General features: G+C 38.2%; 1 protein-coding gene across 2 annotated transcripts in view; it reads right to left on the bottom strand.

Annotated features, from left to right (window-relative positions):
* SKAP1 (src kinase associated phosphoprotein 1) overlaps window positions 1-15,473 on the bottom strand; it is a 302,678-nt gene that overhangs the window by 227,304 nt on the left and 59,901 nt on the right. The window contains exon 3 of one of the 2 annotated variants that reach the window (XM_058284059.2): window positions 8,971-8,996. The exons of the other annotated variant lie outside the window; for it this stretch is intronic. Coding sequence (XP_058140042.1) covers window positions 8,971-8,996 — 26 coding nt within the window. The remainder of the gene's footprint in view (window positions 1-8,970; window positions 8,997-15,473) is intronic. 2 annotated transcript variants of the gene reach the window in all.

The raw sequence follows: 15,473 nt of genomic DNA, 5'->3' as shown, positions 1-15,473 counted from the left end.
TTTAGCCTCCAAATATCAAACAAATTCACTGGGTTTCAAATCCAAAAGCTTAGTCTACTTACAAAAACAATTTATTAAGAAGAAGAACCAAAAATGTTTATATTCAAATTAATCACACCTTTTTCTCAGATTTTGTTCTGGGTTCCAGAACATACAAATTCATTAAAGGCAGAATTACTGGAGTAGATTAATTCTTATGCAAAAATTTTGTGTCAAGAAACAATACTCTTCATCTGGTTTTCTGTATCAGCCCAGGGATAATACTATCTTAGAAAAACACTTCACATTATTTTTTCTTGACAAAATTCCCCAAGCTAATCAAATAAGCCTAAGCAGTTATTCATTTTCTGGATGTGCTACCCCTTTGACTGTATTAAATTCAGAGGTTTTGCTTTTACTTTATTAAATCAAGATTAGGGCTTTGGTTTGACATCGTCATTAGGGTGCAGAAGGTTGAGTCCCAGCCCCCCTGGTGGGCTATATCAATGGATGATCAATCAAGAACATGGAGAAGTGGATATACAGAAAAAGACATGGCAGAGGAGAGACCATGATTTTGATGCTGCAGCCTGGGGGAGAGATGAGACGTTTGCCTGGTAGTTTACAGTTAACCTTATGAAGAGAGCACAGCAGCTGAGAAGCCCTGAGAGACGAGCCTTATACCTGCCTACAGCAAGATCAGAAAAGGCTAGGACCTATGGAGCCTTAAGAGGAAAGAAGGGACGCAGACTTGGCCCAGTGGTTAGGGAGTCCGTCTACCACATGGGAGGTCCACGGTTCAAACCTCGGACCTCCTTGGCCCGTGTGGAGCTGGCCCATGAGCAGTGCTGATGCATGCAAGGAGTGCCCTGCCACGCAGGGGTATCCCCCACGTAGGGGAACCACCCCACGTGCAAGGAGTGTGCCCGTAAGGAGAGTCGCCCAGTGCGAAAGAAAGTTCAGCCTGCCCAGGAATGGCGCCACACACACGGAGAGCTGACACAACAAGATGATGCAACAAAAAGAAACACAGATTTCTGTGCCGCTGACAACAACAGAAGCGGACAAAGAACACGCAGCAGATAGACACTGAGAACAGACAACTGGGGTGGGGCGGGGAAGCGGAGAGAAATAAATAAATAAATAAATCTTAAAAAGAAAAAAAGAGGAAGGCTGAACCCTTGCAGACATCGCCTGCCATCTTATTTTAACACGTGGCAACAGACTTTGGGTGAGGAAGTACCTCTTCTAGTACTTTAAGTTGGACTCTTTAAGGCCCTGTAATTGTATGCTTCTACCCCCAAATCAATATCCTTTATAAAAAACAACAGATTTCTGGTACTTCGCATCAGCACCCCTTTCGGCTGACTAATGCACAAGCAAACTGTTTTCCACAGCAGCTGTACCACTTTACATTCCCACCAGCGATGACAAGAGTCCAACTTCTCTGCATCCTTGACAACACTCGTTTTACTTTTTTTTCCCCTAATTATGACCAGTCTAGTAGGTGTGAAGTGGAGGTGGGGAACTGGAGAATAAAAAAAAAATTAATAAATTGCTAAAAAAATAATACATGCTCATATGCATAATGAAAATACTCTCTTCTACTCATACATATATCCTACTCTCAGAAGGTATCCCCCTTAATAGTCTTTGTGTATCCATCCAAAAATATTCTAAACATGGAGAAACACACTGTAGACTGTTTGCCTAACTTGCCTTTTTCACGTGACAATATACCTTAGAGATCATTCCATGTTACATAAATATGTGTATTATTTTATTTTTAACTGATAGGTAATATTTCATTTAATGAATGTAGCAAAGTTTATTTAATTAGCCCTGTATTGCTAGCCAAGCTCTAATGAACATACTCATTCATAATATATTATGTAGGGAATGAAGAAGGCAGCATCACCTGATTATAATAATATCTTCCTTCACTTGCATGAAGGTCAGTTCTTTTTCTTATGTTTCAGTATCATCTACTCTAGAGTAGGAAATTTACAATGGTCACAAAAATCTTAGAAAATTTTAACTTTAGAAAAAGAAAAAAGTGAGTCATTTTACTAAAGAAACCTCTTTCATTGGCAGTAGTTGTAGAGTTTTGTGTTTTGTTTTTAGGTACTGGGGCTGGGGTTTGAACTCAGGACCTTGTATATGGGAACCAGCACTCAACCGCTGAGCTACACCAGCTTCCTGTGTCTTAAAATTAATTCAGGGAAGCAGATTTGGCTCAATGGATAGAGCATCTGCCTACCACATGGAAGGTCCAGGGTTCAAACCCAGGACCTCCTGACCCATGTGGTGAACTGGCCCATGCGCAGTGCTGATGCACACAAGGAGTGCCATGCCATGCAGGGGATGAGCCATGTGCAAGGAGTGCGCCCCATAAGGAGAGCTGCCCAGTACAAAAAAAAGCGCAGCCTGCCCAAGAGTGGCGCTGCACACACAGAGCTGACACAGCAAGATGATGCAACAAAAAGAAACAGATTCCCAGTGCCGCTGACAAGAATATAAGTGGACACATAAGAATGTGCAGCTAATGGACACAGAGAGCAGACAACTGGCAGGGGAGAGGGCAGGGAAGGGGAGAGAAATAAATAAAAAATAAAATCTTTAAAACTAAATAAAAATAAAAAATAAAATTAATTCACTGAATTCTACAACAACTGGGAGCTGGTGTAATTCAGTGGTTGAGCATCTGCTTCCCATGTATGAGGTCTCAAGTTCAATCCCCAGTATACTTCCTCATAAACAAAAAACACATGCACACAAACAACAAAAGACATAAAGGTCATAAAATACTTGGAAATGTATCAAAGTAAACAATTAACTTCAAAAACAATTTATATATATCCACTTTCCACAGATTAATTTGTATAAAATGTAGCAAATCTAAAGGTAAGGAGGAAAATGCCCAAAGGAAATCAAGTCACAAAAGCAGTTGTTAAGATTGTTGATGCAAAAAGCTTGGGCCAAAGGAGTATTCATCCTATATATATCTATCCCCCCAATTAAATCACAAAAGACACAGAAAACATTCTGGAAGATTTCTTTTTAACAAGTAGTATAGGTTAGGATATTCCAAGTTCATAGCCAATACTTGTGTTTATAAAATATTAGCATTCCAGGAATAGTGATAGAAAGATACTTAACAATAAATTACAAATATTGTAAATTCAGACTTTTTCTTACATTTGCAAACACGTCGTAAATTTAGATTGTGTTACTTTGTATAAATCTTACTTACGACTGTGCTAAAATCTTTTGGCATGAATGCAAAGAGTACTTTCATAAATAAAACTTAGAAAAATCACTGTGCACTCCATTAATTCAAAAACACTTCTCTTCAACTTCAAAGAACCCCCCTCCCTTTTTTTAGTGCAGAGATGGTATTTCTTTGCTGCTTTAATGGTTTGCTTCTTGTAGTTGTCATAACTACATGCTCCAAGTATGTGAAAGTAAGGGACGAGAAGTTAAGTGACATCTGTGCTTCAATTCAACATCTCAGACATTACAGAGCAATAAATCTAACCCCTGAAGTGCCTGCCAATAAAAATTCTGCACATACACCTTATAAACTCAAACTTTACAAATACATACATGGTGAGGTACATGGCCTACACCATGGTTCAGCTGGAATGGATGAATTTTATGGAGAGACACACATAATATATATTGTCAAAGTTCTGTACATACACTTACTTGCATAGTCCTACTTTGAAACCTAAAACTAATACTTGCTACCACTAAGTGGCTACCATGTGGCATGCACTGATCATGCATTCATCATGTCATTATAATTCATTACAACTCCTAACAACTGTGAAGTAGATATTATTAACATGATTTTATAGATGAAGAAACTGAAGATCGGAAAGGTCACACCACTTGCCATAGCTCACAAGCCCAGCAGTAGAAGAGTTGGGATTCAAATTCAGATCTGGTTTCAAAGCTCATGTTGTTTGTCCTGTCACAAAACACTAACTTTCTAATACAGAAAATTAAAAAAATAAAATAAAACTCACTATTCCATGTATTTTGTATTAAGATACCTAAATTATCTTATGCATTAATGTACTATGACTCACAATAGAAATAAAAGGATAATGCCGCTTTCAAAAAAAATTAATCCCAACCTAGATTTATTTTTTTTTAACTTTGTACTATGGAGATTTAAAAATATCTAATAAGAAGTTTTTTAAAAAGGTGTAGTGTACCCCTATGTACACATCATCCAGCTTCAATAGTTTTTTATTGATCTTGTATTTCCATTCCCTTCCTTTCCCTTCCCATATTATTTTGAATACCATGTAGACATATCACTTCCTCTGTAAATAACGCAGCATGTCTTTCCCTATGATAAAGATTTAAAGAAACATAACTACAATACCACTGTCACATTTAAAATTTTCTTAATAAAATAAAATATCCAGTCAGTGTTCTCGTTTCTAATGCTCTCATATTTATTTTTTATAGTTTGACTCAGAAAGCAAATATGGTACATATATTAGTTGATATACCTCCTAAATCTCTTTAAATCTATAGTTAACCTGACCTTATAATAACATTTTCTTTATTCACTATGTACTATTTGGTTTTGCCAAGCTATATTTTTAGGTGTTAATTTGCTTTGACAAGGAATACAGGCTTGTTATTTCAAAATAAAACTTTTAGGATTCACACAGTAGAAATTTTTCATATTGAAATACTGAATAATTTTCTCAGAAAACCTCTATACCAAAAAGGCAGAAGTACTAAAAATCTTCAAGCTTGAGTTAATTTCAGTGGGCTATATTTATCATCATCACAAATGTAATGTGAGTGACCATTGCACAAAAATTTTGTTATGTATATTTAAAACATTCCCACAGATTTTTCTTAAATTTTTATTAAATATTATGTCATTTGTTTCAGACTCTGGGTCCACTGTGGGAATTCTAAATGATATTCATGAAGATGTTTGTCATAACAATAAAATTCAGGTTATAAATATTACATCCTATAATTGAAATATGGATTGATTAAATTATAACTGACAAAAATGAGCTCATCTTGTAAAAGGGAAACTGAAACAAAATGAAAGAAATCAATTTGCTCAATGCCATAAGTGATAATGTCATCAGATCAAAAAGGCAAAACTCATATATCAGGTTTTTTTTTAAGATTTACCACTAACGCTATCATAAATAGAAACTGCATTTTCTTACTGTTTATTATGTCCAGGCACTGTACTAGGTACTTACACACATACCTTCAACCCTCATAACAACTCTGCAAGAAGAAAGTAACATAGAGCAATGAAGAGCTTTCTGGAGTGATGAAAATGTTCTGAAACTGGATAGTGGTAAGAGTTGCACAGCTCTGTGAATATACTAAAAACCACTGACTTGTACTTGGAAGAGTAACTTTTATGGTATGTGAATTATATCTCAAAAAAGCTATTATATATATATATTTTTTAAAGTATGGGCTCTGGAGTCATGCTGACCAAATTAGAATCCTTGAGCTGTGTGATCTTGAGGAAATTTCCTAACTTCTCTGTGCCTCAGTACCCACATTTATCAAATCAGTATATTAACAGTACATATTTCATAGGATAGTCTGAGGATTAAATAAGCTGTGCAAAAAGAAGTTAGCATGGTGTGCCTGGCACATTCCAATTTTATAAATAAGGAAGCTGAGGTTCAGAGGAATTACACAATTTGCTAAAGTCACATGACCACTAAAAAGGTAAAGGTGGGATTTGAAGCCAGTCTGTCAGGTTGCTTTAAAATCCATGCTCTTTCTACTATGCCAAATTTCCTCTCCAGAATATGGACGAGACTCTCCCTAAATATCCAGGGGTCACTCTTCCAATGACGTTAACCCGGGTCTGGATGGAATGATGAATAAGAAAATCTTTGCTTGACAATACTCTAAATCTGGGTGGTTCATTCTCCCAAGAGTCTTCCTTTAAGTATTAGTCCTTCAAAGTGCTGCATGACTCATCACAGGCTTTATCTTAAACGTGTCCTAGTACAATTGAAGAACTTCTATCATGTGGAGGCAGCAGCCACTGGAGGGGAGGGAGAGGGAAAAATAGGTGTAATTTAGGGGCATTTTCAGGTATTGGGAATTATCCTGAATGACACTGCAATGACAGAGATAAGCCATTGTGTATCTTGTAATAACTTGCAAAAATATGCAGGAGAGAGTGTAAACTACAGTGTCAACTATAATCCATGTTTAGTGGCAATGATCCAAGATGTGTTCATCAATTGTAGCAAATGTACCACATTAATGAAGTGTATTAGCCAAAGGGGAGCTGATGCAAAATACCAGAAATCAGTTGGTTTTTATAAAGGGTATTTATTTGGGGTAGATGCTTACAGTTACCAGGCCATAAAGCATAAGTTACTTCTATCACCCAAGTCTATTGCCAAATGTTGGGGCAAGATGGCTGCCAATGTCTGCCATGAGTTCAGACTTCTTGGGTTCCTCTCTTCCCAGGGCTGTGTTTCTCTCTGGGCTCAGCTGCTGTGCTCACTCCACAAGGCCAGCTGTAGACTATCAGGCAAACAGCTCTGTCTCTCTCCCCAGGGCTTCTGCCATGTCTAAGGAGCTGTCTCTATTCCTCTGTGCTCTTCTCCTGTGTGTTCACTTCCTGGGCTCCAGCTCAAAAACTCTAACAGCAAAAGTCCTACATCAAAAGCACCAACTCTCTCCTTTGCCATGCCTTTTATTTGTGAGTCCCCACCCACCAAGGAGTGGGGAAAAAATGCCCTATTGACGTGGCCCAATCAAAACCCTAATCACAATTTAATCACACCCAAGTACAGACCAGTTTACAAACATAATCCAATATCTATTTTTGGAATTCATAACTATATTAAACTGCTATGTGAAGGAAGCCGTTGATGTGGGAAAATGTGGGAAGGCTAGGGAGTGGGGCATACGGGAATCCCCTATATTTTTTGTGTAACATTTATGTAATCTAAGTTTCTTTAAAAAGTAAAAAAGTATATTAAAAAAAAAACAAAGACGAAAAAACAAAACAAAACCACGTGTGCTAGTACAAGGCTTTTACAGACAAGGAATCTTTCATAATTAAGGACTATTTTCCTTCCAGGCACCACACTCCGGTCTAGTCCAAACATCTTCAAGAACACAATTGTATATTTCGGGAAATGTACAGAGTAAATAAAATTCATTCTATTATCCTCCTATGGAGAGTTCCTGGCACAGATAAAAATGCTTGGAAAATCTGGGGCCATCATTTCTGTCCTTTCTCACTCCCATCCTAGTCTTCCAGTGCTTTTTTTTTCTTTAAGATTTATTTATTTATTCCCACCCCCACCCCCTTATCTGCTTTCTGTGTCCATTCGCTGTGCATTCTTCTGTGCCTGATTGCCTTCTCAGACAGCACTAGGAACCAATCCTGGGACCATCTGCGGTGCTCAATCTCTTGAACCACCTCAGCTCCGGCCTGCTGCATCTCTTACTGTCTCTCCTCTGCGTCTTTTTGTTGCGTCATCTTGCTGCCCCCTTGGCTGCTCTTCCTCTGCCCTCTCTCTAAGAGGGAAAGTGTATGTGGCAGTTGCCCTGTGCTGGAAGATGACTGTGATGCCACCCTCACAAGAATCTGGTAAGACAGCAGTGCCCTTTGTCTTTTTAGCCCCATATAGTCTCTTGGGTTAATTCTAAAATTATTTTCTCTTCTCAGTATTTACTATACCAAAATTCTGGCATTAATTCTTTATTTCTCCTTTAGATTATTAATTCTACCCTCACAGTTCCATTCATTTCTGCCAGTTCACATTCGTGTTCTGCCCCCTGCGGATTTTGGTTAACATCTGTTAAACCCTGAACTATAGAACCATTCCCTGAATTGCACATTTTGCATTCTGCAAAGCAAACTGCTACATTTATTAGATATAATTCTCTACCATGCCATCTCTATGTTTTCAGCTATAAATGCTTTAGGATAGTGAGATACACAGTAATACCACATCACATTATTATAAATATTTCAACTTCAAAAGTATTGGAAAAGTTTGTAATTGGTTAAAAAAGTTATAGGGCAAAGTAGTTTATAATCTATTTGCAAGTCTGACCTAAAACTGTGATTCTTTGAGAAAATAAAAATCCTCCATTTGTAATGAATTAAGATAATTAATATTCAGGTTGATGTTTCTGCCATTCCCAACCAGGGTACTAAAAAGATCCTTATACCTTAAGTTATATATACATAGTATATATATATGTATATATATATATGTACACACACACATTTTAAAGACACCCACTCAAACTGTTTGAATTCAGAAAAATAATTCCAATTTTGAACCTTTAAAAAACGTGTTCTAATCCTGTCCTTTTAAAAAATTTTGCATACAGCTGTCTGTTGTACTTCTTAGAATCATGCCAGATGCTGGGTTCATCAAGCAAAAGCAGGAAAACAATGGTTTGAAAGCAATTAGAAGCACCGAGGCTGCAGTGCGGCTCATATTAAAATGTGATAACACTGTTCTACTGGGAATTTCACTCTGCTCCATTTCTGCCATCTCTCTGCTGCCAGACAGGCAGGATGTGTGGAAGAGCACTGTGATGGAGGAGGTAGCATACTGGAATTTATTTCTGGAGCAAATGAAGAATTAGCTGAGTTGGAACCCTCCCTGCATTTTTATTATGGACTCAGCAACCATTTTATTTGAATGCTAGTGGATCCTGTTTGTAACAAAACTAAAGGAATAAAAGTATATTATATTTTGGCTCTATAAAATAATCTAGCAACAATCCATTCAGAAGGAAGAAGCGTTGGGAGCCTCTTGTTGCTAAAAATGCAAGGCAGGGGGCACAGCAGGGCGAAGGTTAATTAAACACTCCACTAACTTTCCTCAGAACTGCTAATACCACTCTGGAGAAGCTTATTCAGAAGAGACAGAAGTAAACAATAGCAACCACACATTTTTAGTGTAAAACCACGAATAGCCAAAGAGAACTCACCTTGAGGCTGAAACTCCCAGTGGTACCTGAAATATAAGGGGAAGAAAGGGAGATAAGTCAAACTTGTACTTAGTTATTTCTCTATCGTGGTTGGCATAAAGTAGCTATAGCACCCAGTTCAAAAGCTTGCTAAATAGCCAACAACTAGGCAAAATTACCACTCTCCTAGAAAAAATCAAAGGGCTGTCCCTGATTTGAAAGATTCTCAAAGGCTCAAAGCTGCATTTAACTCACTGTAACACCTTAGATAATGTTGTCAATGGAGCTGGGAAGTCTGAGAGGTCAGTTAGCTGAGGCCCAGGTTTTTTCATCAGGAGCTCTGAGGGCTTAGTTCAGGACAATTCTTTGTTGTGGTAACATGTCTTGCATATTACAAGACAAGTATCATCACTAGTCCTGGGCATTAAATACCGGTGATACCCCCATTTGTTGTGACAACCAAAACCCTCCCCAGCACATACCCAAGGGCCTCCTAAGCCTAAATTTCTAATTTTACAGCTGACGCATGAACGGTTGACTCAAGATCATCTAACATCTCAGTGCCCAGTCCAAGATTGGGGTTCTTACTGTCTACTGTGTAATTCCATCTCTTCGTTTTTTATTTGGGGAAATGACTGGCCACACTGGTAACCCTTGAAGTCTAAAACTAATGAAATACAAGTGGTGAAAAAGATCATTTGCGGGGAGCAGATGTGGCTCAAACAGTTGGGTGCCCATCTACCACATGAGAGGTCCCAGGTTTGGTCCCAGTGCCTCCTAAAGAAGACAAGTAAGACAGTGAGCTGCCACAAAAGGCTGGCGCAATGAGCTGATGCAATGAAGATGACATAATGGAGATGTCACAATGAGATGTCGCAATGAGGAGACACAATGAGAGACACGAACAGGGAGTAGATGTGGCTCAAGCAATTGGGTGCCTCCCTCCCACATGGGAGGTCCTGGATTCAACTCCCAGTGCCTCCTAAAAGAAGACAAGCAGGGAAGCAGACTTGGCCCAATGGATAGGGCGTCAGCCTACCACACAGGAGGTCTGCGGTTCAAATCCCAGGCCTCCTTGACCCGTGTGGAGCTGGCCCATGCGCAGTGCTGATGCGCGCAAGGAGTGCGCCCCAGAAGGAGAGCCGCCCAGCGTGAAAGAAAGTACAGCCTGCCCAAGAATGGAGCTGCCTGTACACATGGAGAGCTGACACAACAAGATGATGCAACAAAAAGAAACACAGATTCCCCGTGCTGCTCATAAGGAGAGAAGCAGTCACAGAAGCACACACAGTAAATGGACACAGAGAGCAGACAAGGGCAGGGGAGGGGGGGAGGGGGAATAAATTTAAAAAATAATAATAAAGTCTTAAAAAAAAAAAGAAGACAAGCAGACACAAAGAGCAGACAGTGAGTGCAAACACTGAGAGGCGGGGGAGAAATATATAAATGAAAGTGATTATTATCACAACTTATAATAATAATATGGAGTTTCTAATTATATAAATAATAAATGCTTATTGTATAATATATTTTTAAAAAGATCATTTGTAAGTCACTTATTTGGAATCTAAATTGCATTTCTCACCACAGAAACAATGTTATATATGGTGGTTACCCACAAAAGTCTGTTCTTTGGATCCCATTTCCTCCCACCTTCACAGGAACCTTACATTATTCTATATTGATTTCTTGCTTGTATATTAAACCTCTTCCTCTCAACTAGGCCCTTGCCATCAGCATTTATGCTGATATAAAAATAAAGTAACCCCACACACACACACCCCAACATCCTACCATGTACTGTTCTCTTTCCCTTCCCTTCACAGTGAAATTTTCTTAAGAGTTGTCTGAACTTGCCCTCTTTATCTTCATTACCCCCCACTCAATTTGACTCACAGTCATTTTACTACCTAAATTCTTGCTATGGACGCAGTGATCTCTATGCCATTAAATAGAATGGATATTTTTTCTATCCTCCTCTTGCCTTCCCAGCATTGTATATAGGCATCTTTTTATTTTGGGAAGAAAGTCCATAGTTTTCTTATGTATGTGTGTGTGTGTATGAATAAGGTTTGGCTACTTTGGGAAGGCATATCGAACTAGTGAGTGTCTAGGTTATTCTTTATTCCAAAAATGGAGGCAAAGGAGGTCAGTGAGGAATGTTACCATAATCCAGATCTAAATTTTGGGGAAATATCAGAGATGAGGAAGAGAAGGTGGAGGAGAAGACTTAGGATTAACTTTTCCTTTCCCAGAACAATTTTGGATAGTAATCAGATGAAGGGAAATGTAAGATCCCTGAGTTAGTGGGCAGGGAAAGTCAAGGCAGCAGTGACATCTGCAGTAGAAAAGGGCAGAGGGGACGAGAATATCAAAGGGGCGGGAAATCTAAAGCTGCAACAGCTAGGAAGAGGGGTGATTATGTCCATGTAAAGGCATATGTAAATTGTAACTGGCATGCTATAATAAATAAGTTGTTTAAATAAGTATTAGTTGATTTCTACCAAACAGGTAGGGGGAGGAGCTTCCCACTGTTCCCAGCCACTATGAAGAGTTACCCTAAAACTCCTTCCTCCTACACCACAGCCAATCAAGCAATTCAACTGCAAACCTCCATTTCCATCTTCTGTTGGGGCATTTCCCTAGCTCCAAATTCCAATTATTACACAATCTCTAATGCAACATAAATAGAAATTAGGGTGTATACACACACCCTCCTTCCAAAATGGTAATAGTGGCAACAGCAGGAACTTTGCTAACCAATGTTTTCTCATTTATTGGGCCAGAAAAAAATCTTGTTATGCAGTGACAGTTAAAGCACCCACCCAAGGCAAATCGTTAAATAGGTAAAATATGTTACTGATGATCTTGGCCTCTTCTTTTGTGTCTCTCCCTCCAATGCATGCATATTTTTAGTTTCCTTCTGTAGCTGCTGTAAAGTGGCCCTGGTTTCTTTTCTTTTTTTATTTTTTATTTTATTTTTTTTTAAATTTATTTAATTCCCCTCCCCTCCCCCGGAGGTCTGTTTTTTCTGTGTCTTTTTGCTGCGTCTTGTTTCTTTGTCCGCTTCTGTTGTCGTCAGCGGCACGGGAAGTGTGCGCGGCGCCATTCCTCGGCAGGCTGCTCCCTCCTCGCGCTGGGCGGCTCTCCTTATGGGTGCACTCCTTGCGCGTGGGGCTCCCCTACGCGGGGGAGACCCCTGTGTGGCAGGGCACTCCTTGCGCGCATCAGCACTGCGCATGGGTCAGCTCCACACGGGTCAAGGAGGCCCGGGGCTTGAACCGCGGACCTCCCATGTGGTAGACAGACGCCCTAACCACTGCGCCAAAGTCCGTTTCCCCTCTTTTCTTTTTTTAGTTAAGAAGAATGGTGATCCTCCAAGTTCATAGATATTGAGTATTGCTTCTCCAAGGAGTACCTATTTTTTTAAGAAGTCTGATTATAAAGAAAGAACTCAGTTTAACAACATCAAATAAAGCAGCAGAAATATCTAGGTGTTAAATAATAGAATCTGCTTTATTATTGATAATATTGTAATTAAATATCCTGGTCAATAAAAATCCTATGAAGAACTTAACAAGGAGTGACACAAAGTAGAACGTTGGTGTCTTTCTTTTTCAGAGGACATAAATCTATCCTGCTAGCCTATCTTTTCTCCCTCCCCTTTAATTCTAAGTATTAATTATATAGTAATCCTAAAGACAGTCTGTTAAAATAAAAAACGCACCTCTATTCTACAGTTCACAGAAGGCAAAAAGGAAAGGCCAAAAGGTGAGCAATCTCATTTCTCAGTGGAAGATGCCATGGATTATTCGCTTCTGGACACATTTAAGGTCTTGATCTTGTCTTGTTAAACATATCCCCATGGATGGCCTCCTTCACGTCCTCTGGGAATACGATTCCACACTCGAGAATGCTATAACCTTCAGGAGACATTTAGCCAAATCCTGCTACATCTTCTAATTTTTACCATTCACTCAGAAAACAATTCTCTCCTAGGCAGAGTATCCAACAAGTCTGAAACTAGAAATTTTAAACCAAAATACAAAGACTTCAATAGAAGTAGAGAGAAGAAAAAGCATATACAGGCACACAGAGTTGTGTTTATCCTAAAAGCCTCTGAGAATTTCCTATCAGGCCTGTGTGGATAGATAACAAACACTTCTTTAATCTCTTTGACATTTCGGCTTTAGTAAGAAAGTAAAGCTATCACTCCTCTGCAATATCCATACTCAACATCATCAGGTCCATGCAAGTGATACTTGGAACCAAAAAAATCTAAGTACAGAATGAGCAGAGAAAATGACATGACCATTTTGTTGATTATTATTTTAACGTTCAATCAAAATAAAGCCATTTTCACATGTTCCTGCAAAAAATGAAAATGGAAGAATAAAATTTCTCATTTAACCTGCTCTTCAGAATATGTAGACTTGAAATTTTCATATTATATTATATTAAGATGAAGTTTGGTATTCATGATCTTAAATTGAAGAGGTTTTAATTGAATTTTAGTTTAGGGAAAGGTACAGAAAAGAAATTGAGCTCATGGAATTAAGGGAATCTTGGTGAGCAACAGCAGCCATGGTAGTAGTAGAAATAGTAGCAATGATAATAATAACAATGCTAAGACTTACAGAACATATTGACAGGCTCTGTCCTAAGCGCTTCCCTTATATTAACCCCTTTACTCTACAGTCCAACCCTATTATTATGCTATTTTACAAAAGAGGAAACTGAGGCATCAAAAGGGGAAATAACTTGCCCATGGTTATAAAGCTAGTAAACGAGACAGTCATAACCCTAGCAACTGGTTTTAGAGAAAGCACTCTAATAAGAAATGAAGGAGAAAAGTTTTGAAAATAACATCTAACTTTTAAAAACACTCTCAAAACTGGTCTTTCTCTAAAGAAAACATTTTATTTTTAAAAAATAATTCAGTCACTCAGTCAACAAACATTTACTAGATACCGCCTCTCTTACAAGTAAGTCCTTTGCTCAGGTGTAGGGATGAAATGGTGACTAAAGTAGATTTCGTCTATCTACAGATATATTACTATTTCAGTAACTTTTAAGCTGCAAACATACTGTACTTGAGTACTACCATTGATTCAAAGAAATACCAGATTTCTGGTAAGATGAGGCTATTGTTTCTAAATAATTACATTGGGGAAGGAGGCATCAAATCCTTAATTATGGAGCTAAATATGGTTACTGAGATTAAAGTACTCAGAGCCTTATCCCTCAACCAGCTAATTGGAGAGATTCTGGTGAAATAAGATGAATGGCTATAACTAGCCTCAAATTACTGGAAATGTCTAAAAAGGATAAAGAATCTTTTTTCCTAAATATAATAACACAATTAACATTCTGCACTTAACAAATCTTAGGCATCATACTTATACATTTTATGTGTATTATTTTATTTAACCTCCATAATGGCTCCATAAGGTCAGTACTATTATTATCCCCATTTTTCAGATGAGGAAACTGAGACTTAGAAAGTTCAAACAACTTGACCACAATCACATAGCTATTTAGTGGTCAAATCCAAGTCTGCTTGGTTCCAAAGCCAAGCTCTTAATGTCCAAATTTACTGCTTTCCCATTAATTGTAATATAGAAAATAAATGTAGTGCTTAAGAGAAGGTATAATTGCTTTATTATACAGTCTGTTGGTATTAGGGAATGGTTAAATCAGAGGCCTTTAACTTGGAGGACACAGCTGTGCTTCAAGGGATTTATGAATTTCCTAAAATTGTAGGTAAAAAGTAATACATGATTTTTTCCCCTTGGAAAGAGGTATTAATCCTCATTAGATTTCCAAAAGTGTCAATAACTTACACACCCCACAATTGCCAAAATGATAAGACTCACTGGATTAGATTTTAATAAGGTATTGTGACATTATAAAACTAGCTATCCAGAAAGGCCAGCATCTGTGATACTATAGAATCTAGAACATCTAGATGAATCTTTTTATTGCAAGACAACTGACATAGCAAAAGTGTTATTTCACCTGTGACTTATGGAAATTTAAAATACATCATATATTCCCTGCCTTGCTAAACTACCTACAGGACAAAATCAAATCTCTTCTTGATGGCTTAAGGATGTCTAAATTGTAGCTTCAATTTTTGTACCAAAGTAGTGATGCCTTCAGAATGCAGAGGCTGTCTGCAATACTCAATGTTCAGAGACTTCTATTTCCCTCTCGGACCATCTATGTTCTCTGATAATGGCGACCTCCAAATGGATGGCAAAGACTAGCATCTAAATGTTATTTTAGCATTAGAAATGGAATCTTAAGATTCAAATGGACTCCTGGGTTATTAGGACTTCAATGGCAAGTTGGTAAGACTAGGAAAACACCTTATAACTTCCTCTGAGCAGTGGAGCCATGTGGCAGAGACTAATTTATGTCCAGGGAAATGGCTTTGCTGAGCAATGCTAATTATCTGTACGCTGTATATATTTTCTATAATGTCTTTTCTCACTTGGGAAGATTCACAATATTTTCTAATT

This window comes from Dasypus novemcinctus, chromosome 21 (genome assembly GCF_030445035.2).
Source record: "Dasypus novemcinctus isolate mDasNov1 chromosome 21, mDasNov1.1.hap2, whole genome shotgun sequence".
Taxonomy (NCBI): domain Eukaryota; kingdom Metazoa; phylum Chordata; class Mammalia; order Cingulata; family Dasypodidae; genus Dasypus; species Dasypus novemcinctus.
This window is presented reverse-complemented; position numbering and strand designations above follow the sequence as displayed.